Genomic DNA, 25079 nt, shown 5'->3' with positions numbered 1-25079 from the left:
GTACATATAATTGTGTCTATGTAGGTATGCATACGTGCTTAGCTTATGTGTTCCACAGTAATAGCCAAAGGTCACAGAGCAGGGTGAAAACAAGGAGGGTAATTGAGCCGGCCACTTAAGCCGATTAGTAACTTTCCCCTCCGTGTGCATTTGAGGGCCGGGGGGCGGGTAGGGGGGGTCCCTGCAGATCAAGGCAAATATGTTCATTTTTTACTCAACTTTATTAAATACGGTTAGGAGGCTCTAACACGAGATTACCAAAGGATACCGGGAAATCGCTTTCTCAGCAAAACCTCACAGCCCTAGCCTAGTTCCAAATCGGCATATGTGCTTCAGGGAAGAGAACAGAGCTGTCAAGTAGAACAGAGCCATGAAGGAGTGACTGCTCAGCTGCAGTGTCCCTGTAAAACCAAGGAGTTATTATTTAACTGTGCGTGCATGTTGGTGTTCATGCTATGTTTCCTTCCCTATAGGTAGTGTACTTCACAGCTCTGTTCCCTTCCCTATAGGTAGTGTACTTCACAGCTCTGTTCCCTTCCCTGTATGTAGTGTACTTCACAGCTCTGTTTCCTTCCCTGTAGGTAGTGTACTTCACAGCTCTGTTCCCTTCCCTGTAGGTAGTGTACTTCACAGCTCTGTTTCCTTCCCTGTAGGTAGTGTACTTCACAGCTCTGTTTCCTTCCCTGTAGGTAGTGTACTTCACAGCTCTGTTCCCTTCCCTTTAGGTAGTGTACTTCACAGCTCTGTTCCCTTCCCTTTAGGTAGTGTACTTCACAGCTCTGTTCCCTTCCCTGTAGGTAGTGTACTTCACAGCTCTGTTCCCTTCCCTTTAGGTAGTGTACTTCACAGCTCTGTTCCCTTCCCTGTAGGTAGTGTACTTCACAGCTCTATTCCCTTACCTGGTCCTGGTGGTTCTGTTGGCCCATGGTGTAACCTTACCTGGAGCGCTGGATGGGATTGTGTACTACCTGAAACCAGACTGGTCCAAACTCTGGGAAGCCCAGGTATGGTGTGTACAGTACAAACAGTATGTGTTGGTATGTGCATATGTGTTGCACAGGGATATGCAAAGATTATTTTAACATAAATATTAATGTTGTGTTCCTAGGTGTGGATCGATGCTGGCACTCAGATCTTCTTCTCCTATGCTATTGGTCTGGGTGCTTTAACTGCCCTGGGCAGCTACAACCGCTTCCACAACAACTGCTACCAGTAAGTTTGACAAAAAAGCACAGCTAGACCAAAAAAAACACATCAACCACTGCTACCAAACATGACCACAAATTCGATCCCCAAAAAAACTGCAAGCATAATTAGTTATTGGTTATGCATCTTTATTTTTAGTAGGCTAAAATGTAAGAGAGAAAAAAGCATTATCTTGAACTTCCATTGTTCTCCCAAGAGTGTCTGAGTATAACATCTAAATAATCAGAGTGAGTCAGCTCCCTCAATAGTCCCACTGCTGCAGCAGGTCTGGGTTGACTGGCTCAGATGCTTCTAGCATGTGTTTAGCCTAAACTGACTCAGAAATGTAAACAAACCCAACTTCCTAAAATGGCAGTTTTCTGGACGTTGCCAATAATAGGGATGCCTTTTAATAGATGCCAAGTCTCGATACTAACGTTAGGCCTTAGCAGGAATTTATGGAATGTCCATTTAGTATCCTTTCAATGGCTATTTTCTATTCTCTTTTTTTAAACCTTAGTTAGAAATGTACATAATAATAAAAAATTATGCAGTCTCAGTTATGAAGGTATTCATGTCAGCTAGTCATGGCCCTCTGATGTAGGCTAGATGATAACCATAAACTGTAAATGAGGGTAAACTGAGAGTATGAGAGAGTTTGAGTTTTGGTTTGGTTTGTAGGCCTAGTTGATGACTGAGCTGATGAAACAATGCTTCATCATCAGAGACCAATCAGCACATTCACCTCTTGTCCACCAATCAGCACGTTCACCTCCTGTCCTCACAGCTTTACAGGATCTCATTAACTTGTGTTTCTCAATGGTTGTCTTGAATGAACACTTAACACTTCATCCATCTATCTCTTTGTTGTGCTATTTGACCACAAATTACTCTCAACATACAGTAGCCATGAACTAAATCATCAAATCAAATTGTATTTGTCACATACACGTGTTTAGCAGATGTTATTGCGGGAGTTGCGAAATGCTTTTGCTTCTAGCTCCGACAGTGCAGTAATATCTAACAATTTCACAACATATAACCAATACACACAAATAAATCTAAGTAAGGAATGGAATTTAAGAATATAACATATATGGACAAGCGATGACAGCAATGACAGAGCGGCATGGACTAAGATACAGTAGAATATTATAGAATACAGTATATACATATGAGATGAGTAATGCAAGATATGTAAACATTATTAAAGTGACTAGTGTTCCATTTCTTAAAGTGGCCAGTGATTTCAATAGGCAGCAACAGCCTCTAATGTGCTAGTGATGGCTATTTAACAGTCTGATGGCCTTGAGATAGAAGCTGTTTTTCATTCTCTTGGTCCCAGCTTTGATGCACCTGTACTGACCTCGCCTTCTGGATGATAGCGGGGTGAACAGGCAGTGGCTTGGGTGGTTGATGTCCTTGATGATCTTTTTGGCCTTCCTGTGACATTGGGTGCTGTAGGTGTCCTGGAGGGCGGGTAGTTTGCCCCCGGTAATGCGTTCGGCAGACCGCACCACCCTCTGGAGAGCCCTGTGGTTGCGGGCGGTGCAGTTGTCGTACCAGGCGGTGATACAGCCCGACAGGATGCTCTCAATTGTGCATCTGTAAAAGTTTGTGAGTTTTTTTACAATTTATTTTTTTATTTCACCTTTATTTAACCAGGTAAGCCAGTTGAGAACAAGTTCTCATTTACAACTGCGACCTGGCCAAGATAAAGCAAAGCAGTGCGATAAAAACAACAACAACACAGAGTTACATATGGAATAAACAAAACGTACAGTCAATAACACACAATAGAAAATATGTATACAGTGTGTGCAAATGTAGTAAGTTATGGAGGTAAGGCAATAAATAGGCCATAGTGCAAAATAATGACAATTTAGTATTAACACTGAAGTGATAGATGTGCAGAAGATGATGTGCAAATAGAGATACTGGGGTGCAAATGAGCAAAATAAATAACAATATGGGGATGAGGTAGTTGGGTGGGCTAATTACAGATGGGCTGTGTACAGGTGCAGTGATCAGTAAGCTGCTCTGACAACTGATGCTTAAAGTTAGTGAGGGAGATAAGTGTCTCCAGCTTCAGAGATTTTTGCAGTTCGTTCCAGTCATTGGCAGCAGAGAACTGGAAGGAATGGCAGCCAAAGGAGGTGTTGGCTTTGTGGATGACCAGTGAGATATACCTGCTGGAGCGCATACTACGGGTGGGTGTTGCAATGGTGACCAATGAGCTAAGATAAGGCTGGGATTTGCCTAGCAGTGATTTATAGATGACCTGGAGCCAGTGGGTTTGGCGACAAATATGTAGTGAGGGCCAGCCAACGAGAGCGTACAGGTCACAATGGTGGGTAGTATATGGGGCTTTGGTGACAAAACGGATGGCACTGTGATAGACTACATCCAATTTGCTGAGTAGAGTGTTGGAGGCTATTTTGTAAATGACATCGCCGAAGTCAAGGATCGGTAGGATAGTCAGTTTTACGAGGGCATCTTTAGCAGCATGAGAGAAGGAGGCTTTGTTGCGAAATAGGAAGCCGATTCTAGATTTAACTTTGGATTGGAGATGCTTAATGTGAGTCTGGAAGGAGAGTTTACGGTCTAACCAGACACCTAGGTATTTGTAGTTGTCCACATATTCTATGTCAGACCCGCCGAGAGTAGTGATTCTAGTCGGGCGGGCGGGTGCAAGCAGCGTTCGATTGAAGAGCATGCATTTAGTTTTACTAGCGTTTAAGAGCAGTTGGAGGCTACGGAAGGTGTGTTGTATGGCATTGAAGCTTGTTTGGAGGTTTGTTAACACAGTGTCCAATGAAGGGCCAGATGTATACAAAATGGTGTCGTCTGCATAGAGGTGGATCTGAGAGTCACCAGCAGCAAGAGCAACATCATTGATATACACAGAGAAAAGAGTCGGCCCGAGAATTGAACCCTGTGGCACCCCCATAGAGACTGCCAGAGGTCCAGACAACAGGCCCTCCGATTTGACACATTGAACTCTATCTGAGAAGTAGTTGGTGAACCAGGCGAGGCAGTCATTTGAGAAACCAAGGCTATTTAGTCTGCCAATAAGAATGCGGTGGGCAAGTTGCAGCGGAGGGTGCAGAGCTGGTGGCCGGGGTAGGGGTAGCCAGGTGGAAAGCATGGCCAGCCGTAGCAAAATGCTTGTTGAAATTCTCGATTATCGTAGATTTATCGGTGGTGACAGTGTTTCCTAGCCTCAGTGCAGTGGGCAGCTGGGAGGAGGTGCTCTTATTCTCCATGGACTTTACAGTGTCCCAAAACGTTTTGGAGTTAGTGCTACAGGATGCACATTTCTGTTTGAAAAAGCTAGCCTTTGCTTTCCTAACTGATTGTGTATATTGGTTCCTGAATTCCCTGAAAAGTTTTGATGCTAATGCAGTACGCCACAGGATGTTTTTGTGCTGGTCAAGGGCAGTCAAGTCTGTTCTTAGTTCTGAATTTTTTGAACGGGGCATGCTTATTTAAGATGGAGAGGAAAGCACTTTTAAAGAACAACCAGGCATCCTCTACTGACAGAATGAGGTCAATATCCATCCAAGATACCCGGGCCAGGTCAATTAGAAAGGCCTGCTCGCTAAAGTGTTTTAGGGAGCGTTTGACAGTGATGAGGGGTGGTTGTTTGACCGCGGACCCATTACGGACGCAGGCAATCAGTCAGTGATCCTTGAGATCCTGTTTGAAGACAGCGGAGGTGTATTTAGAGGGTAAATTAGTCAGGATGATATCTATGAGGGTGCCCATGTTTACGGATTTAGGGTTGTACCTGGTAGGTTCCTTGATCATTTGTGTGAGATTGAGGGCATCTAGTTTAGATTGTAGGACAGCCGGGGTGTTAAGCATATCCCAGTTTAGGTCACCAAGCAGTACGAACTCTGAGGATAGATGGGGGGCAATCAATTCACATATGGTGTCCAGGGCACAGCTGGGGGCTGAGGGGGGTCTGTAGCAAGCGGCAACAGTGAGAGACTTATTTCTGGAAAGGTGGATTTTTAGAAGTAGAAGCTCAAACTGTTTGGGCACAGACCTGGATTTTAGGTGCCAAGCCAAATTTCTTCAGCCTCCTGAGGTTGAAGAGGCTCTGTTGCGCCTTCTTCACCACACTGTCTGCGTGGGTGGACCATTTCAGTTTGTCAGTGATGTGTACACCAAGGAACTTGAAGCTTTCCACCTTCTCCGCTGCGGTCCCGTCGATGTGGATGATGATTCCAAATGCATCCTGATGCTGACTGTTTGGATTGTTGTTGCATAAAGCAACAGCAATGCTACAAAGCTCAAGTATGCAGGTCATGTTGTTGTGTACACACTCCTGGTATAGCTGGCTCTTAATAAGGGCACAATGGGGCTTGTTGGTGGGACAGAGTTGGCAGGATTACTCAGTGTTATCTACAGGGAGGCTAATCCATCTCAGGGAGGATAGGACAGGGCTGTTTCTTCCCACATAAAAATATGCTACAGTTTACTATAGAATACTACAGTAGTTACTATAGAATTCCGTAGTATACTGTAGAATACTATACTAGACGTGTATTTCTTAATATAGAATGTTGTAGAATACTCCAGGCCTGGCCTTTCTTAAAGTATGGGTCGCGACCCAAAGTGGGTCACGGACCTGTTAATAGTGGGTCGCGACGTGTCAGAGTAAATGTATAATTATTTCATTAATTACTGGACTTGATTTGGCCAAGTGCAACTGCGCTCTCTGTTCAGTGCGCTCTCTGCTTAGCAGCGGTGCCTCTGCTCAGTTTGGCAGATGCGTGAGTTGGAGGGAGATGTGCGTGTACTTCGTGGTTTAGAATATATTTTTTATCGGCAGTTTTCTTGAAGATCACTCCGCGACCCCCACGCTGCAGCGCTGTCGTTCAGCAGCAGATGATGCGCTGAAAGCCACTGACTTGTCATTCCCACTCGCTATCATCGAATTGACTCAAGCTAGCCACCCGTTCTGACGGAGCTCAATCGTCATGAAACGCAAACACAGCGATAAGTTTCTCTCTCTTGATTTCATACAAACTTTGAGAAATAATGAGGAGCGCCCACAATGTGTTTTGTGCGGGGAAGTGCTTAGTAATGAGTCTCTCAAAACGAACAAATTAAAAACGACACGTCGTGACCAAACATCCACAGCATGACGGTAAACCTAGGGACTTCTTTCAGAACAGGGCAGAGTGCTTCAGGAAACAGTGCTTCCACAGTGGAAGAGTAAGTCAGCTAGCAAGGCATTGTTGTCATTTTATAACAGGTGATGATGGCACTGTAAGCAGAAATAAGAGAGTACTATCGCTCATAGTAGTTGATGTGTTTCTCTTTCAAACAATCCCCTTGTACACAGCTAATAGCTAGCTACCCTAACTAACAGTACAGATTAAAAATGATCAGGCCTACTGTACATATTACTGTAGAAATTATTGTTGAAAACAAGTCTAGGTTGGAACTGTTGCTGTTAAAATACAAGTAATACTTTTTATTCTGAACTGGAATAAACTGATTGAAGCAAGATACTTTTTGAGGCAAACACACTCACACAGTTCTGGGTTTCTCATCTACTGTACTAGTACAGCAGGAAGCGGTCTCCTGCCTGACTGAGAAAGCAGTAGATGTTCTGATCCAGTTTGGCACCAGATACCTATGCGAGTCAGGGTTCTCAACTCTGGCATACTTAAAAAACAAGTACAGAACAGACTCAAGGCCGTGGATGACCTCAGGGTTGCACTGTCAAAAACGGAGCCCAGAATAGACCTGCTTGTTGAAAACTTCAACCAGCCACACACCTCTCATTAGGATTGTGTGTGTGTGTTTGTTTTCTGGTCTACATCTGTGTGATGTGATCAGTTTATTCCAGTTCGTAATACAAATTATGTATTGTATTTTAACAGTCACAGTTCCAACCTAGACTTGTTTTCAACAATCATTTCTACAGTAATATGTACAGTAGGCCTGACCATTTTTCATCTGTACTGTTACTTATGGTTGGACTATCAGGGTTGCACTATCAAAAACTGAGCCTGTGTGTGTGTGTGTGTTCTGTTAGACATTTGTGTGATGTGATCAATCAGTTTATTCCTGTTCAGAATGAAAATGATTTCTTGTATTTTAACAGCAACAGTCCCAACCTATACAGATATGTAAGAGTGTTTTTAATGGGTAACAATAAACATGAATAGATTTCATTTCATTGTTATTAGTTTTTGTCTATATTGCATTTGTTTTAGGCTTAAGGGCAATGTAATATACCCATATTTACTTATAGTTGCATGTTTTCATAAGCTTGGGTCCCTGGAAAACACAGAATTTCTAATTTGGGTCCCAGGCTGAAGAGGTTTAAGAATCCCTGCAATAGTAAATAGTACTATAGTAAAATGTCTGCAAAAACACTACACTTTTTTAACTATAGTAAATACTACAGTAATTCATTTGCATATACCCTGCCCATTCCCCTCCCCCATATCCCAATTTGTGTCACACATACACTACCGGTCAAAAGTTTGGACACGTACTCATTCAAGGGTTTTTCTTTATTTTTACTATTTTTTACCTTGTAGAATAGTAGTGAAGACATCTAAACTATGAAATAACACATATGGAATCATGTAGTAACCAAAAAAGTGTTAAACAAATCAAAATATATTTTATATTTGAGATTCTTCTAATAGCCACCCTTTGCCTTGATGAAAGCTTTGCACGCTCTTGGAATTCTCTCAACCAGCTTCACCTGGAATGCTTTTCCAACAGTCTTGAAGGAGTTCCCACATATGCTGAGCACTTGTTGGCTGCTTTTCCTTCACTGCGGTACGACTCATCCCAACCCATCTCAATTTGGTTGAGGTCGGGGGATTGTGGAGGCCAGGTCATCTGATGCAGCACTCCATCACTCTCCTTCTTGGTAAAATAGCCCTTACACAGCCTGGAGGTGTGTTGTGTCATTGTCCTGTTGAAAAATAAATGATAGTCCCACTAAGCCCAAACCAGATGGGTTGGCGTATCGCTGCAGAATGCTGTGGTAGCCATGCTGGTTAAGTGTGCCTTGAATTCTAAATAAATCACAGACAGTGTCACCAGCAAAGCACCCCCACACCATAACAACTCCTCCTCCATGCTTTACGGTGGGAAATACACATGCGGAGATCATCCGTTCACCCACACCGCGTCTCACAAAGACACGGCGGTTGGAACCAAAAATCTCCAATTTGGACTCCAGACCAAAGGACACATTTCCACTGGTCTGATGTCCATTGCTTGTGTTTCTTGGCCCTAGCAAGTCTCTTCTTATTATTGGTGTCCTTTAGTAGTGGTTTCTTTGCAGCAATTCGACCATGAAGGCCTGATTCACACAGTCTCCTCTGAACAGTTGATGTTGAGATGTGTCTGTTACTTGAACTCTGTGAAGCATTTATTTGGCCTGCCATTCCTGTGGCGGTCCTTATGAGAGCCAGTTTCATCATAGCGCTTGATGGTTTTTGTGACTGCACTTGAAGAAACTTTCAAAATTCTTAATTTTCCGGATTGACTGACCTTCATGTCTTAAAGTAATGATGCACTGTCGTTTGTCTTTGCTTATTTGAGCTGTTCTTGCCATAATATGGACTTGGTCTTTTACCAAATATGGCTATCTTCTGTATACTACCCCCCCTTCCTTGTCACAACACAACTGATTGGCTCAAACGCATTAAGAAGGAAAGAAATTCCACAAATTAACTTTTTAAGAAAGCACACCTGTTAATTGAAATGCATTCCAGGTGACTACCTCATTAAGCTGGTTGAGAGAATGCCAAGATTGTGCAAAGCTGTCATCAAGGCAAAGGTTGGCTATTTGAAGAATCTCAAATATAAAATATATTTATGATTTTTTAAACACTTTTTTGGTTACTACATGATTCCATATGTGTTATTTCATAGTTTTGATGTCTTCACTATGTATCTACAATGTAGAAAATAGTTTTAAAAAATAAAGATAAACCCTTGAATGAGTAGGTGTTCTAAAACTTTTGACCGGTAGTGTAAGTGAGAAACCGACATGCCAAGTATAGACCATATTGTGTTCCATACAGGTTATAGAAAAGAGCAGAAGCTCTGAACTATCTGTTCAGACCCCAGTCCTACCTACAGGTTATGGACAATTTGCTATTTTAGTATTTTTCCAATAGGTTTCCTCAAAAGGTAAGCCTCCACTTCTATGTCAAAGATAATACAACTAAAATACTACAGTAATGTCAGCAGAAACACTGCAGTAAATACTACAGTATATTACAGTCCGCAAAAACACTGCAGTAAATAGTACAGTATATTACAGTCCGCAAAAACACTACAGTAAGTACTACGGTATACTACAAGCCGCAAAAACACTATTTTAATTACTATAGTATATACTACAGTTTTCTTTCACTACAGTATTTATACTATAGTTACCTGTAAATACTACAGTATACTACAGTAAATACTACAGGAAAGTCCGCAAAAACACTACAGTGAATACTATAGTGTATAAATATAGTAATACTACAGTGTTTAGACCATAGTATAATATAATATTTTTTATCCTAGTCTTTTAAAGTAGCTCATTTGCTCTTGTGGCTCTAGAGTCGATATCCAAATTACACCGACAACACAGCAGCTATCAGAGAAAAGCCTATTGATCCTCCTGTCTATTTCTCTCTTTCGCTCTCTCCCCTTCAAGTCCTTCAATCTATTTTAGCCTCCAGCTTTCATCCCATACTTCTCTTTTCTAGTCTCACTCATCTTCTCACTATTACTCGTTCACTATTATTACATCTTTCACTTTCTCTTCATGTCGTTGCCTATTTAATCGTTTGTCTGTCTGTCTGTGTGTATGTGTTTGTGTATGTGTTTGTGTGTGTGTGTGTGTGTGTGTGTGTGTGTGTGTGTGTTTTTGTCGGTGTGTTTGCTTGATATCAATACCATGTCTTCCTGCTTTTGCAGTCTTTAATATTAAAGTCTCTCTGTCTCTGTCTCTCGCTCTCTCTCTCTCTCTCTCTCTCTCTCTCTCTCTCTCTCTCTCTCTCTCTCTCTCTCTCTCTCTCTCTCTCTCTCTCTCTCTCTCTCTCTCTCTCTCTCTCTCTCTCTCTCTCTCTCTCTCTCTCTCTCTCTCTCTTTCGCTCTCTCTGCAGAGATGCGTTTGTTCTAGCCATGATCAACAGTGGGACTAGTTTCTTTGCCGGGTTTGTGGTGTTCTCAGTGCTGGGCTTCATGGCTGCAGAGCAGGGGGTCGACATCAGCAAGGTGGCCGAGAGTGGTAAGTACAGAGATCCCTAAAACATTACTACCCCTGTACCTCATCCAGGTGGCTGGTGGATGGCAAAATTTTACCAGCCACTAAAATGTTTGCCAGCCACATTTTTTTCAGATTTGTTTTTAATTATGAAGATAAATGCACACTCAAATATATATATATATATATATATATATATATATATATATATATATATATATATATATATATATATATATATATTTACATGTGGGCTTTGGATTGAAAATTAAAAACAGTTCCCAAATACTATGTGACCACCCACCAATGTGGCTGCTAAGAATAGATATTCTATCAGCAAATGGCAAAATCTACCAGCATTTGGCTGGTGTTAATTTCCCACCCTGATTCATCCCTATGTCTTCACCCTCACTTTGACCTCATCGCCCTCACCCTGACCCCTACCTTATCCCTTTCAGCTTGTTATGACCTGATAAAACATCTTCCCTTCCCCTCTATCCACTCTTCCCCATTTGGTGTGCGAGAATGCTGAGTAACTCTGCCCCTCTCTTTTTCTCTCTCTCTCTCTCTCTCTCTCTCTCTCTCTCTCTCTCTCTCTCTCTCTCTCTCTCTCTCTCTCTCTCTCTCTCTCCAGGTCCAGGCCTGGCCTTCATAGCCTATCCCAAGGCTGTGACTCTGATGCCTATGGCTCCAGTCTGGGCAGCACTCTTCTTCTTCATGCTGCTTGTACTGGGCCTGGATAGCCAGGTATAGGACAATGCACATTCACAACACACAGATGGATTCTGACAGTTTATATCTGCGGTTCTATGACACATACTGTGCATTCACACACATAGCCACTTACCTTGACATAGTGGTGACATTTGAACTTGTCTAGTTGTATATCTAAGTAGTCCATCTTTGTTAGTCCCAGGGCCTGCAGCCATTGTTCCACAAGCACAGAGGCAGTCAATGAGCCTCTGTCTTCCTCACAGAGAGCATCTGTCCACTCTCCTCTCTGTTCATTCACTCCTTCTCTCTCTCCATCTCTCCTCTCTCTCTATCTCTCTCTCTCTCTACCCCATGACTATTCAAGGACACAAACAGCGCTGCTATAGAAGTAACTGTTGTTAGAGTATCAGAACATTTAATATTATCAGATATATTATAATCATTATGATGTGGCATAAAAGCATATCAAAGTATGTTAGCAGAACATGTATATCAGAGTAATCTCTCTTTCTCTGTCTCAGTTTGTTGGGGTGGAGGGCTTCGTCACAGGGGTCATGGACATGCTACCACCCAAATCTATGGCGGGCTCGCTGCGTCGCGAGGTTGTCGTGGCGATATGCTGCATCACCTGCTTTTTCATCGACCTCTCCATGGTAACAGAGGTAAGAGGGTCAGGAGAGGAGGAGAAGAGGAATTTGAAAACGGAATGGAGAAATGAAGAGAAGAAGGGTGGTGGACAGGAGGAGGGGTGAAAAGAGGACAGAAGGCAGTTATTTTGTAGTTATTATTAGATCACTGTTACAAGACAACATGAACTCTTCCCCACTTATTTTTCTTTCTTTCCACCCCACCGCTCTCTCTTTACTCATTCTCTCTCTTCCCCCTCCTCTCTCTCTCTCTCGCCCTCCATCTCTCTACTCTCTCTCTCTTCCCCCTCCTCTCTCTGTCTCTCTCTCTCGCCCTCCATCTCTCTACTCTCTCTCTCTTCCCCCTCCTCTCTCTGTCTCTCTCTCTCGCCCTCCATCTCTCTACTCTCTCTCTCTTCCCCCTCCTCTCTCTGTCTCTCTCTCTCGCCCTCCGTCTCTCTACTCTCTCTCTCTTTCCCCCTCATCTCTCTCGATCTCATTATCTCTCTCTATACTTTCTCGCTCGCTCTCTCTCCCCCTCTCTCTACTATCTCTCGCTTTCTCTCTCTCTCTTCCCTGCTCTCTCTCTCCCCCCTCCTCTCTCTCTCACTCTCTCTCCCCCTCTCTATACGCTCTCTCCCTCTCCCTCTACTCTCTCTCTCCCCCTCTCTCCCTACTATCTCTCTCCCCCTCCTCACTCTCTCTCTCTCTCTCTCTCGTTCTACTCTCTCTCCCCCTCCTCTCTCTCTCCCCCTCCTCTCTCTCGGTCTCTCTCTCTCCCTACTCTCTTTGTCTCTCTCAGGGAGGGATGTATGTGTTCCAGCTGTTTGACTACTACTCTGCCAGTGGGATCACTCTGCTCTGGCAGGCCTTCTGGGAGTGTGTGGTGGTGGCCTGGGTCTATGGTAAGGTGTGTGTGTGTGTGTGTGTGTGTGCAGAGGTTTGTTGTATGAGTGCCATCTCTGGGTTACTACTGGGACTGCATCAATGATTGGAGACATGGGAAATGTGGTGAGAGAGATGGATGGGCTGTACATGTTTGTGTGATTTTTGTGTAATGTGTGTCTGTCTGTCTGTCTGTCTGTCTGTCTGTCTGTCTGTCTGTCTGTCTGTCTGTCTTGGCTACCACACAAAGCTTATACAGAGAGAGACAGAAGAGGAGATGAAATATGTGTGATGGGCTCTAAAGTTAGTAATAGATTGTTAGTGAGATCTGGGACAGTCTAGCCTGTTTGTTTCTGCGTCAGTCAGCTTGTCCATGTCTTGCCAGACATCATGCGGGACCCAGAACACACAGACTGTTTGGCAGGGAAGTGACATGCAGAAAACAATTTGGCACCCAATCAACTCTGAGACCATACTCTACTCACAACCGTGTTCTCTCTCCATTCATGATTTACCACTTCTATCTCTCTCTCTCTTCTCTCTCTCTCTCTCTCTCTCTCTCTCTCTCTCTCTCTCTCTCTCTCTCTCTCTCTCTCTCTCTCTCTCTCTCTCTCTCTCTCTCTCTCTCTCTCTCTCTCTCTCTCTCTCTCTCACTCTATTCCCATGTCTCTCTGTCTCTGCCCCCTGTCTCTCTCCCCCTCTCTCTATCTCTCCTCTCGCTCTCCCTCTCTCTCCCTCTCTCTCTATCGCTCTTTCTCTCTATCCCTCTCTCTGTCTCTCTCTCTCTCAGGTGCAGATCGTTTCATGGATGATGTGGCTCGTATGATTGGCTACCGGCCGATGCCCTACATGAAGTGGTGCTGGTCCTACATCACACCCCTTGTTTGTGTGGTGAGTTAGCTCAGTGTGTGTCACACAGAGGAGACTGTTAAAGCACACACACCTCCAGAGCAAAGAAACTAGGGCCTACAGCCATGTAGATTTAGCATATTTGAGGGTATTTGGAATACCAGAGCATTTGTGCTGTGCTTCACTGATTCATGTAATTATGGCTTTGGGATTAAATCTTTTTAAATTGACTGTGTTGTTAACTGTTGTGTGTGTATAGGGAGTGTTCCTGTTCCACGTGGTGAACTACAAGCCCCTGACCTATAACTCGGTGTATACGTACCCCTGGTGGGGCGAGGCGCTGGGCTGGTGTCTGGCTCTCTCCTCCATGCTCTGCATCCCCATCACGGTCCTCTACAAACTACTGCGCTGCAAGGGATCCTTCACAGAGGTACGTGTCTGTGCACGTGTGTGTGTGTGTTTGTGCGTGTGTGTGTGTTTGTGCGTGTGTTTGTGTGTGTGTGTGTGTGTGTGTGTGTGTGTGTGAGTGAGACTGGCCTCACACTTCTATGCTGAGGTGTGAGCATACTGTTTTTGTGTCTGAGTAGGAACTGTGTTTCCCTGGTGACGTACCCCCTGCCTGCGTTGCCTCTGTGTGTGCCTGACTGTGCTCACTAAACTGTAACACGCTACTACGAATATGACTGTCACTGTCTGACTCATGGTGGTGAATGTGTGTAACTCGATCAATCCGACTGCTGAGTTGAAACTGTTTCCCACGTTAGCTCCTACCCTGCCCTGTTAATATGTGTCTGTGACTCTTGGTAGACTTTCACTCTATCACCCTCTCTCCATGCTTGACTCATTTCATTCAGTGATATTTACCCTTCTCTTCCTCTCTCTCGCCCTCCCTCCATCTATCTCTCTCTCCCTCCCTGTCTCCCCCTCCGTAGCGTTGGCAGCACCTGACCACTCCGGTGTGGGGTCGACACCACATGGAGTACCTGGCTCCTGAGTCTGAAGCCAAACTGCTGCCCCCTAATGGCCATACCAAGAACACCTTGCTGTTTGAGAGTGTCATCTGACCGTCTGAGCCCCACAGAATCCACCCCCTCCCCCTCCTTTCCCACTCAGAGCCCTCCGTCCCAAACACACACTCATGACCTTAATCACACACACTTACACACACACAGAAACCCATAAATGCACAGGAAGGCCACTCTGAAACCGATCAAACACACACACTGTACACACTGAACAGCCCTGGACCAATGGACCAAAGAAAAGATGGGACAAGAGCTCAAATACACAATCAATACAGGCTAACATTCCTTTTATTTTCCTCTACCTCTTTACCTCTCATCCTTCTCTCTCTCTCTCTCTCTCTCTCTCGCTCTCTCCGTCTTCTGCTCTGTGCCTCAGTGCTGTCCTTTTCTGTCTCGTCCTGTGATTGTGTTGTGATGTCGAACGCAGCTGCGATATCTTGTCCCCCCATCCCATCTCTCTATCGCCACTGTGTCTCTCCCTTTCTCCTGTGTGTGTGTGTGTGTGTGTGTGTGTGTGTGTGTGTGTGTGTGTGTGTCCCTTTCCTCCCTGTCTAATGGATTCTGTGGGGCGGTTCAGTGCTGCTGACCCAGTCTGTAGTAACCCAACATACCCTGTTGATGGTGCTGAATGAATATTACTGATCTCAAGCTGGTAAACACTTATCTGTCTACTGCAGATCTGACCGTGTGTGTGCACGTGTGCGTGCGTGTGTGTTGGTGTGCGTGTGCGTGCGTGTGTGTTGGTGTGCGTGTGCGTGTGTATGTGACTAAAGGTGAGAGGTACTGTGCTCTATGTTATCTGTGTCTGCCTTTGACTCTGAGCTCAACCTGTCACCTGACCGCTATTTCCTATCCTCACTCATCTGTCAAACTGTTAAGAAACTTCCCTCTGTAAATTGCAAAAAAAAACTACACAAAAACTAAGCACCACCACTTCCAGTGTAACTAACTAACTAACTAACTTAAGTGTCCTGAGTATTGTATGAGTCTGTGAATCAGTGTTAATATTGGGGAGGGGATTGTAATCAGTATTTCCACCTTGTGAGAGAGAGAGAAGCCTACCGATGGAGAGAGATCGAGAGGGAGGGAGGGAGAGAGAGAGAGGCCTACCGATGGAGAAAGAGAGCGAGGGAGAGGGAGGGAGAGAGAGAGAGAAGCCTACCGATGGAGAAAGAGAGGGAGGGAGAGAGAGAAGGCTACCAATGGAGAAAGAGAGCGAGAGAGAGAGGGAGAGAGAGAAGCCTACCGATGGAGAAAGAGAGCAAGGGAGAGGGAGAGCGATGTGTCTTAATGCCAAGCCAAGAGAGAAGCAATAAAAGACAAGATGGAAACTTTATTCTTTAGTCTCTTTATTTGCATAGACACTACCAATATTATTCATACAAATACATGTATGTACAGATACTCTCAAAGCTCAATCACCTCTGACGGTTACTATAGAGAGAGTGACACATTCATAGCCTGGTCTCAGATCTGTTTGTGCTTGAACCAACTACATATCATGTATAGTCAGGAGAGATGTTTAAAGCACATAGAGATCAGATCTGGGACCAGGCTAACATTCATACAGTCCAACAGGTAACAGGGTTTTTGCATTATAGACAGTCAGTCCCACCCCTACAAACAGGTATTGATTGGAAACATGTTTATTGATGATAACACATATGGATATTATCTTGGAGAGAATGAATAGTGCTGCTGTGCTTCAGACGTGTATTCAATCATTCAAGTGCAGAACATGAAACAAATACATACACACAATAGATCTGGTCACTTGTGAGCTGTGTATTCAGGAACAATAATGATTGACTTTAAGATATTGGAGTGTGTAGTCTTATCAATGCTAGAAACTTGTCAAAATAAATATTGTAGTCAATGTATTCAAAGTAGAATAACTTGTATCAGGGAATGCACAATTTAGCTTAAAAATGTACATGAAAAAAGTACATAGTCAAATGTTCAAAATATCCATTAACATTGATTATTCACATCCTCGTTAGAAAAATACTGAAAGATACAGAGAGATTGGCTCTGTAACAGTGTTCACACTGTGGGAGACCTACGCTCTCCCTTTGGTATTGATTTGACCATGAAATATGTGATGATTTATAGATCTGGGACAAGGCTACGTGATGCATGCATCATGCAGTCCCCATGATGTCTGAGGGCATATAGTGAAGAGTTGTTTTTCACTCCCTTGAGTAGGCTATAGAAAAGTAGGCTGTCTTTGAATTTGTAGTCCTGCGCAACCCTACCACTTTTCTCACTGCATTTCATATACAGGTTCTGTAACGTAAGTCTCCCTCTTTTCCTCCGAGAAAACGGCTTGAATCTAGCCCTGAGGCTACCACTCTAAAGCAGTGGTTCTCAATCCTGGTCCTGGGGACCCAAAGTGGTGCACATTTTTGTTTCTGCCTTAGCACTACACACCTTATTCAAATCATCAAAGCCTGATGATTAGTAGTTCGTTTGAATCAGCTGTGTAGTGCTAGGACAAAAAAACAAAATGTGCACCCCTTTGGGTCCCCAGGACCAGGATTGAGAACCAGTGCAGTAGCCTATATGCAAACATTTGGTGGCACAGAAAGAAAGGAAAACGACAGCAAACCATTTATTGACAAAATTCCTCTTGCCACTATGCTATATCAGACTGGGTAAATATTAACTTTATTTGGAGTTATTGTGGACCCAGTGACCCAGACTTGAGCACTTGGACAAGGACTCATGCACTGGGACTCAGACTTCAGCCACAGGGTCTCGACTCGACCATTGGGGCCTCAGACTCGGACTCGATTCAGACTCGGGGTTTAGTGACTCAACTACATCACTGGGCGAAACAGTCATTATAGCTCCTGTTCAGTCATTGGCCCGTTCTACTTCTGGACATCAGTGTGGCTGAGGCGTCTGTGGAACGTTGATACCAATGGCAATGACGCGACCGAGTGACAGAGGTGCAACCCATACTACTTTACTCTCTCTGAGATTGTGTGTCTGTTTTGTATGTAATGTGCAATGTCTATGTAGGCTGAATTAGGAATTTACATGCCCAGATAATTCTTATGTTTGTCATTGGGAAGAGAATATGATCTTATTCATAAAAAAAAGGTTGTGTCTACACTTGTGTTACGAACCCCGTGGCTTTAAAAGTCTAGGGTGGTTGGTAAAGAGACCCCTCATGCGAATTAGAATAGTGAAAAGGAACATTGAGAACAAAATACACAGACAACCAAACCTACCGTCAAACACAAAACGTTTATTTTAAACACGTGGTAAACGGTTTGGGGAAAGGGGCTGAGCTGGACCCAAGGAATGAAATAACATTCAAAAAACCCTAAACTGATCCTATCCTGCCTGCCTCAAGAACCGCTTAGCTTTCTACTAACTATACAAAAATATAGTGGGTGGTCCACTCAAATCTAACTAGTGTTTTTAGACAAAGTTTTCCTGCGGGTAGTGTATGCCCAAGGGCGACTTGCTTTTCTTCCTTTTCCCAGGAACAAACAAACATAGGTAAAATAGGGACTAAACGAGTGACTAGACAATAGCAAACAAGACACCACAATAATACATTCTCACATGGAACAGAACAAAGTGAGATGTATGGGCTATGACTATGTGGTGTATGAAGGTAGTCTGTCTATCAAAAAGGTATGTGACAAGAAGTTTGCTGTCTGTGTAGCCTAATGAGTGAGAAAGCGAGAAAAAAAATTTGTTTTGGTGAGAAACACAACGGACTGGGTTTTTTAACCAGGGTGTGTGTGATGTGATTGGGTAATGAAAACCAGAAACAGGTGGTGCAATCAGGAGGAGTTTCCACTGATTGGTCCACCTCAGCAATCAGCAGATGAACTGATGACCTCCAATCAGGAACACAAGAAGGAGAGGAAAAACACAAATACACATACAGGATACCTGTATCCGTAACAACTTGACACTTACAATACGAAGAGTATGTGTGGCCCCGTGTAGCTCAGTTGGTAGAGCATGGCGCTTGCAACGCCAGGGTTGTGGGTTCGTTTCCCACGGGGGGCCAGTATGAAAAAATTTATGCACTCACTAACTGTAAGTCGCTCTGGATAAGAGCGTCTGCTAAATGACTTTAAAAAAATTAAAAAGCGCATTGAAAAGACAAGTCTAGACGCACAAAAGGTCTGTGTTGAGATCTGGCTGATCACTTCAGCAGGTGGTCAGGGATGCAGTGTGTGCGGATTTCTCCTCAGTCTGGACACAATCAGGCTACCAAAAGCTCGTTCAGTGGGCGACGTCATCAGCACTCCTCCCACAGGTCTCCAGAAAACGTGTGTTGTGGGGCAACTTTTCATTATAACGTTGGACGAAATAGTGTTTGCTGGCCTCATAAATGCTAGCCAGCAAGCCAATATTTAGAAAAACTATGTTTTGTTTGGCTAGAGTTAAGCAAACCCTTTAGCGTTGCTTGCTGGCTAGCTAGAGGTTAGCTACTGCCATCAGTTGTTGTGTTATTATATTTAGCCTATTCCACCGTTTATAGAATGCATACTGGCATTGAATATGGCGCTGAAAAGGGGAATCCGGACACACTGTGGACACGGTAAACGCATTTAAATGTAGGTGTAGATGCATGACGCGTTCGTAATTCCATGATCAAAATACTAAAGATGCATTAACTGTCAAATGTAGACATGGCAGGTTGACGAATGGCCCACTGTTTTCGTCATTTTGACAAACTAGACTAAATCATTAGACTATTCAAATGACAAAAACGTGACTATGACTTAATTATTTTTTTGTCAAAATGACTAAGGCTACACTAAATCTAAAAAGCACTGAGGTACAGTGCATACTAGAGGTTTAGACTCGAGTCATACATTTGTCACACACTTGATTGAAAATAAAATGACTTGACTTGAGACTGATGACTTGAAACTATCTGGCATGGTTTTGTCAATCATTTTGGGGCACAGTCTCCGTGGATTACTCTCCATGCAACCAGAGACAGTATCGCACCTGCAATAAAAAACAGATTCGCTAGCGAAACGCACATTCGGCCCTCTGATTGGACCAGCAAACTGTCAATCAACAAAGGTCGGGTGAGAGTTTCCACTAGATAGCACAGCCACAAAGTCTAAATTGTCTATAGGCCTATCGTAACAATTATTGAAAACAGAAATGTGCTTTATGGTCTTAATTTATGTTTAGGCATAAGGTGTGGTTAAGTTTAGAGTTAGGTTTAAAATCAGATTTTTTGAAGATAAATTATAGAAATAGGTGGGGTTTATGACTTTGTGGCTGTGTTAACTGCGGGTGAGCTAGTGCAGTGAGAAATTTAACGTGAAGAATATTTGTTTTCATACATATTTGAAAAGGCTATATATAGCCTATTATTTGATATTTATACATTTGCTTATTCGATCTGGTCACTAACATAAACCTATAGCATTGCACCAAATTCTTGTTTCAAAAACATTTAGGCCTAATCTGTGTCAGAACCGAAATGTTTTGCGTCTTGACTGTTGACCAATGACCAGTCAGCAGCATTGGCGCGCAAAAGCGGGCGCACATATCCAGATTAGTGACCAGAAATGTTCTCTGGTTTTGCCTGGCAAAAACAGAGTAGCCTACCAACTACTACTGTACATTAATACTATCCATATAAAAATACAGTGCAGCATCTTTACCAGAACAAATCAAATCAAATCAAATCAAATTTTATTGGTCACATGCGCCGAATACAACAGGTGCAGACATTACAGTGAAATGCTTACTTACAGCCCTTAACCAACAGTGCATTTATTTTAAACAAAAAAAGTAAGAATAAAACAACAACAAAAAAGTGTTGAGAAAAAAAAGAGCAGAAGTAAAATAAAGTGACAGTAGGGAGGCTATATATACAGTAAAATAAAGTGACAGTAGGGAGGCTATATATACAGGGGGGGTACCGTTGCATAGTCAATGTGCGGGGGGCACCGGCTAGTTGAGGTAGTTGAGGTAATATGTACATGTGGGTAGAGTTAAAGTGACTATGCATAAATACTTAACAGAGTAGCAGCAGCGTAAAAAGGATGGGGTGGGGGGCAGTGCAAATATTCCGGGTAGCCATGATTAGCTGTTCAGGAGTCTTATGGCTTGGGGTAGAAGCTGTTGAGAAGTCTTTTGGACCTAGACTTGGCACTCCGGTACCGCTTGCCGTGCGGTAGCAGAGAGAACAGTCTATGACTAGGGTGGCTGGAGTCTTTGACAATTTTGAGGGCCTTCCTCTGACACTGCCTGGTATAGAGGTCCTGGATGGCAGGGAGCTTTGCCCCAGTGATGTACTGGGCCGTACGCACTACCCTCTGTAGTGCCTTGCGGTCAGAGGCCAAGCAGTTGCCATACCAGGCGGTGATGCAACCAGTCAGGATGCTCTCGATGGTGCAGCTGTAGAATTTTTTGAGGATCTGAGGACCCATGCCAAATCTTTTTAGTCTCCTGAGGGGGAATAGGCTTTGTCGTGCCCTCTTCACGACTGTCTTGGTGTGTTTGGACCATGATAGTTCGTTGGTGATGTGGACACCAAGGAACTTGAAGCTCTCAACCTGTTCCACTACAGCCCCGTCGATGAGAATGGGGGCGTGCTCAGTCCTCTTTTTTTCCTGTAGTCCACAATCATCTCCTTTGTCTTGGTCACGTTGAGGGAGAGGTTGTTGTCCTGGCACCACACGGCCAGATCTCTGACCTCCTCCCTATAGGCTGTCTCATCGTTGTCGGTGATCAGGCCTACCACTGTTGTGTCGTCGGCAAACTTAATGATGGTGTTGGAGTCGTGCCTGGCCATGCAGTCATGGGTGAACAGAGAGTACAGGAGGGGACTGAGCACGCACCCCTGAGGGGCCCCCGTGTTGAGGATCAGTGTGGCAGATGTGTTGTTACCTACCCTTACCACCTGGGGCGGCCCGTCAGGAAGTCCAGGATCCAGTTGCAGAGGGAGGTGTTTAGTCCCAGGATCCTTAGCTTAGTGATGAGCTTAGAGGGCACTATGGTGTTGAATGCTGAGCTGTAGTCAATGAATAGCATTCTCACGTAGGTGTTCCTCTTGTCCAGGTGGGAAAGGGCAGTGTGGAGTGCGATAGAGATTGCATCATCTGTGGATCTGTTGGGGCGGTATGCAAATTGGAGTGGGTCTAGGGTTTCTGGGATTATGCTGTTGATGTGAGCCATGACCAGTCTTTCAAAGCACTTCATGGCTACAGACGTCAGTGCTACGGGTCGGTAGTCATTTAGGCAGGTTATCTTAGAGTTCTTGGGCACGGGGACTATGGTGGTCTGCTTGAAACATGTTGGTATTACAGACTCAGTCAGGGACATGTTGAAAATGTCAGTGAAGACACTTGCCAGTTGGTCAGCACATGCTCGGAGTACACGTCCTGGTAATCCGTCTGGCCCTGCGGCCTTGTGAATGTTGACCTGCTTAAAAGTCTTACTCACATCGGCTACGGAGAGCGTGATCACATAGTCGTCCGGAGCAGCTGGTGCTCTCATGCATGCTTCAGTGTTGCTTGCCTCGAGCGAGCATAGAAGTGGTTTAGCTCGTCTGGTAGGCTTGTGTCACTGGGCAGCTCGCGGCTGTGCTTCCCTTTGTAGTCTGTAATAGTTTTCAAGCCCTGCCACATCCAACGAGCGTCAGAGCCAGTGTAGTATGATTCAATCTTAGACCTGTATTGACTCTTTGCCTGTTTGATGGTTCGTCGGAGGTCATAGCGGGATTTCTTATAAGCGTCCGGGTTAGAGTCCGTTCCTTGAAAGCGGCAGCTCTACCCTTTAGCTCAGTGCGGATGTTTCCTGTAATCCATGGCTTCTGGTTGGGGTATGTACGTACGGTCACTGTGGGGACGACATCATCGATGCACTTATTGATGAAGCCAGTGACTGATGTGGTGTACTCCTCAATGCTGTCTGAAGAATCCCGGAACATGTTCCAGTCTGTGCTAGCAAAACAGTCCTGTAGCTTAGCATCTGCGTCATCTGACCACTTTTTTTATTAACCGAATCACTGGTGCTTCCTGCTTCAGTTTTTGCTTATAAGCAGGAATCAGGAGGATAGAGTTATGGTCAGATTTGCCAAATGGAGGGCGAGGGAGAGCTTTGTATGCGTCTCTGTGTGTGGAGTAAAGGTGGTCTAGAGTTTTTTTTCCCCTCTGGTTGCACATTTAACATGCTGGTAGAAATTAGGTAGAACGGATTTAAGTTTCCCTGTATTAAAGTCCCCGGCTACTAGGAGCGCTGCATCTGGATGAGCGTTTTCCTGTTGATTAATGGCCTTGTACAACTCATTCAGTGCAATCTTAATGCCAGCATTGGTTTGTGGTGGTAAATAGACAGCTATGAAAAATATAGATGAAAACTCTCTTGGTAAATAGTGTGGTCTACAGCTTATCATAAGATACTCTACCTCAGGCGAGCAAAACCTCGAGACTTCCTTAGTATTTGATTTTGTGCACCAGCTGTTGTTTACAAATATACACAGACCGCGCCCCTTGTCTTACCAGAGTCAGACGTTCTGTCCTGCCGATGTAGCGTATAGCCTGCTAGCTGAATGTTGTCATTGTTGTCGTTCAGCCACGACTCCGTGAAACATAAGATATTACAGTTTTTAATGTCCCGTTGGTAGGATAACCGTAATCTTAAATCGTCAATTTTATTCTCAAAAGATTGAACGTTTGCTAATAGGATTGATGGGAGAGGCAGTTTACTCGCACGCCGTCGGATCCTTACAAGGCACCCGGATCTGCGTCCACGATATCTCCGTCTCTTCCTCACGCGAATGACGGGGATCTGGGCCTTGTTGGGTGTCTGTAGAATATCCTTCGCGAACGCCTCGTTGAAGAAAAAGTCTTCGTCCAATGCGAGGTGAGTAATCGCTGTCCTGGTATCCAGAAGCTCTCTTTGGTTATAAGAGACGATGGCAGAAACATTATGTACAAAATAAATTACAAATAACGCGGAAAAACACACATAATAGTACAATTGGTTAGAGGGCTGTAAAACGGCAGCCATCTTCTTCCGGCGCTGTTCGTCTGTTGGGAACATAAGGCTACCTGGTAATTTCAATGATAATTTTCATTTTCAGATAGGCCTAGTTTGGGTGGGTTATAATTATATACCTCAGTGGTGGGTACTGGCTATACACTTAGTGTACAATACATTAGCAACACCTGCTCTTTCCATGCCATAGACTGACCAGGTGAATCCAGGTAAAAACTATGATCCATTATTGATGTCACTAGTTAAATCCACTTCAATCAGTGTAGATGAATAGGAAGAGAGGTTAAAGAATGATTTTTAAGCCTTGAGACAATTGAGACATGAATTGTGTATGTGTGCCATTCAGAGGGTGAATGAGCAAGACAAAAGATTTAAGTGCCTTTGAATGGAGTATGGTAGTAGGTGCCAAGCGCACCGGTTTGAGTGTGTCAGGAACTACTGCAATGCTGCTGGGTTTTTCACGTGTGTGCGTATCAAGAATGGTCCACCACCCAAAGGACATCCAGACAACTTGACACAACTGTGGGAAGCATTGGAGTCAACATGGGCCAGCACCCTGTGGAACACTTTCGTTCGACATCTTGTAGAGTCCATGCCCCAACGAATTTAGACTGTTCTGAGGGCAAAAGTGGGTGCAACTCAATATTAAATCAAATCAAATCAAATGTTATTTGTCACATGCGCTGAATCCAACAGTTGTAGACCTTACAGTGAAATGCTTACTTACAAGCCCTTAACCAACAATGCAGTTTTAGTTAGTATGGGTAGCCATTTGATTAGCTGTTCAGGAGTATTATGGCTTGGGTTAGAAGCTGTTAAGAAGCCTTTTGGACCTAGACTTGGCGCTCCGGTACCGCTTGCCGTGCGTTAGCAGAGATAACACTCTACACTACCGTTCGAAAGTTTGGGGTCACTTAGACATTTCCTTGTTTTCGAAAGAAAAGCAAATTTTTTGTCCATTAAAATAACATCAAATTGATCAGAAATACAGTGTAGACATTGTTAATGTTGTAAATGGGTATTGTAGCTGGAAACGGCTGATTTTTAATGGAATATCTACATAGGCGTACAGAGGCCCATTATCAGAAACCATCAGTCATGTGTTCCAATGGCACGTTGTGTTTGCTAATCCAAGTTTATCATTTGAAAAGACTAATTGATCATTAGAAAACCCTTTTGCAATTATGTTAGCACAGCTGAAAACCGTTGTGCTGATTAAAGAAGCAATAAAACTGGCTTTTTGAGACTAGTTGAGTATCTGAAGCATCAGCAATTGTGGGTTCGATTACAGAATCAAAATGGCCAGAAACAAATAACTTTCTTCTGAAACTCGTCAGTCTATTCTTGTTCTGAGAAATGAAGGCTATTCCATGCGAGAAATTGCCAAGAAACTGAAGATCTCATACAACGTGCGTGGTCGGCGGTCGCAAGCTTTGAACCAATACTTTTTGGGGGTCAAAACATTTGAGAACCACTGAGCTAGCGAACAGATTGGCTAGTGAAACACACTCGGCACTCTGATTGGACCAGCAAATTGTCAGTCAA

At 43.9% G+C, this 25079-nt stretch overlaps 1 protein-coding gene across 1 annotated transcript in view; it reads left to right on the top strand.

The window, feature by feature from the left end:
- si:ch211-117c9.5 (sodium- and chloride-dependent creatine transporter 1) overlaps window positions 1-14795 on the top strand; it is a 32563-nt gene extending 17768 nt beyond the window's left edge. Inside the window, exons 6-14 of the mRNA XM_041857117.2 lie at window positions 870-1004; window positions 1109-1212; window positions 10335-10459; window positions 11070-11182; window positions 11671-11811; window positions 12578-12680; window positions 13451-13551; window positions 13769-13939; window positions 14442-14795. Of these exons, the coding sequence (XP_041713051.1) occupies window positions 870-1004; window positions 1109-1212; window positions 10335-10459; window positions 11070-11182; window positions 11671-11811; window positions 12578-12680; window positions 13451-13551; window positions 13769-13939; window positions 14442-14573 (1125 nt within the window). The 3' untranslated portion in view covers window positions 14574-14795. The remainder of the gene's footprint in view (window positions 1-869; window positions 1005-1108; window positions 1213-10334; window positions 10460-11069; window positions 11183-11670; window positions 11812-12577; window positions 12681-13450; window positions 13552-13768; window positions 13940-14441) is intronic.
- The last annotated feature ends 10284 nt before the right edge of the window (window positions 14796-25079 follow it).

This window comes from Coregonus clupeaformis, chromosome 30, assembly GCF_020615455.1.
Source record: "Coregonus clupeaformis isolate EN_2021a chromosome 30, ASM2061545v1, whole genome shotgun sequence".
NCBI classification, from domain to species: domain Eukaryota; kingdom Metazoa; phylum Chordata; class Actinopteri; order Salmoniformes; family Salmonidae; genus Coregonus; species Coregonus clupeaformis.
The sequence above is the reverse complement of the archived record's forward strand: the minus strand, read 5'-3'. Positions and strand labels throughout refer to the sequence as shown.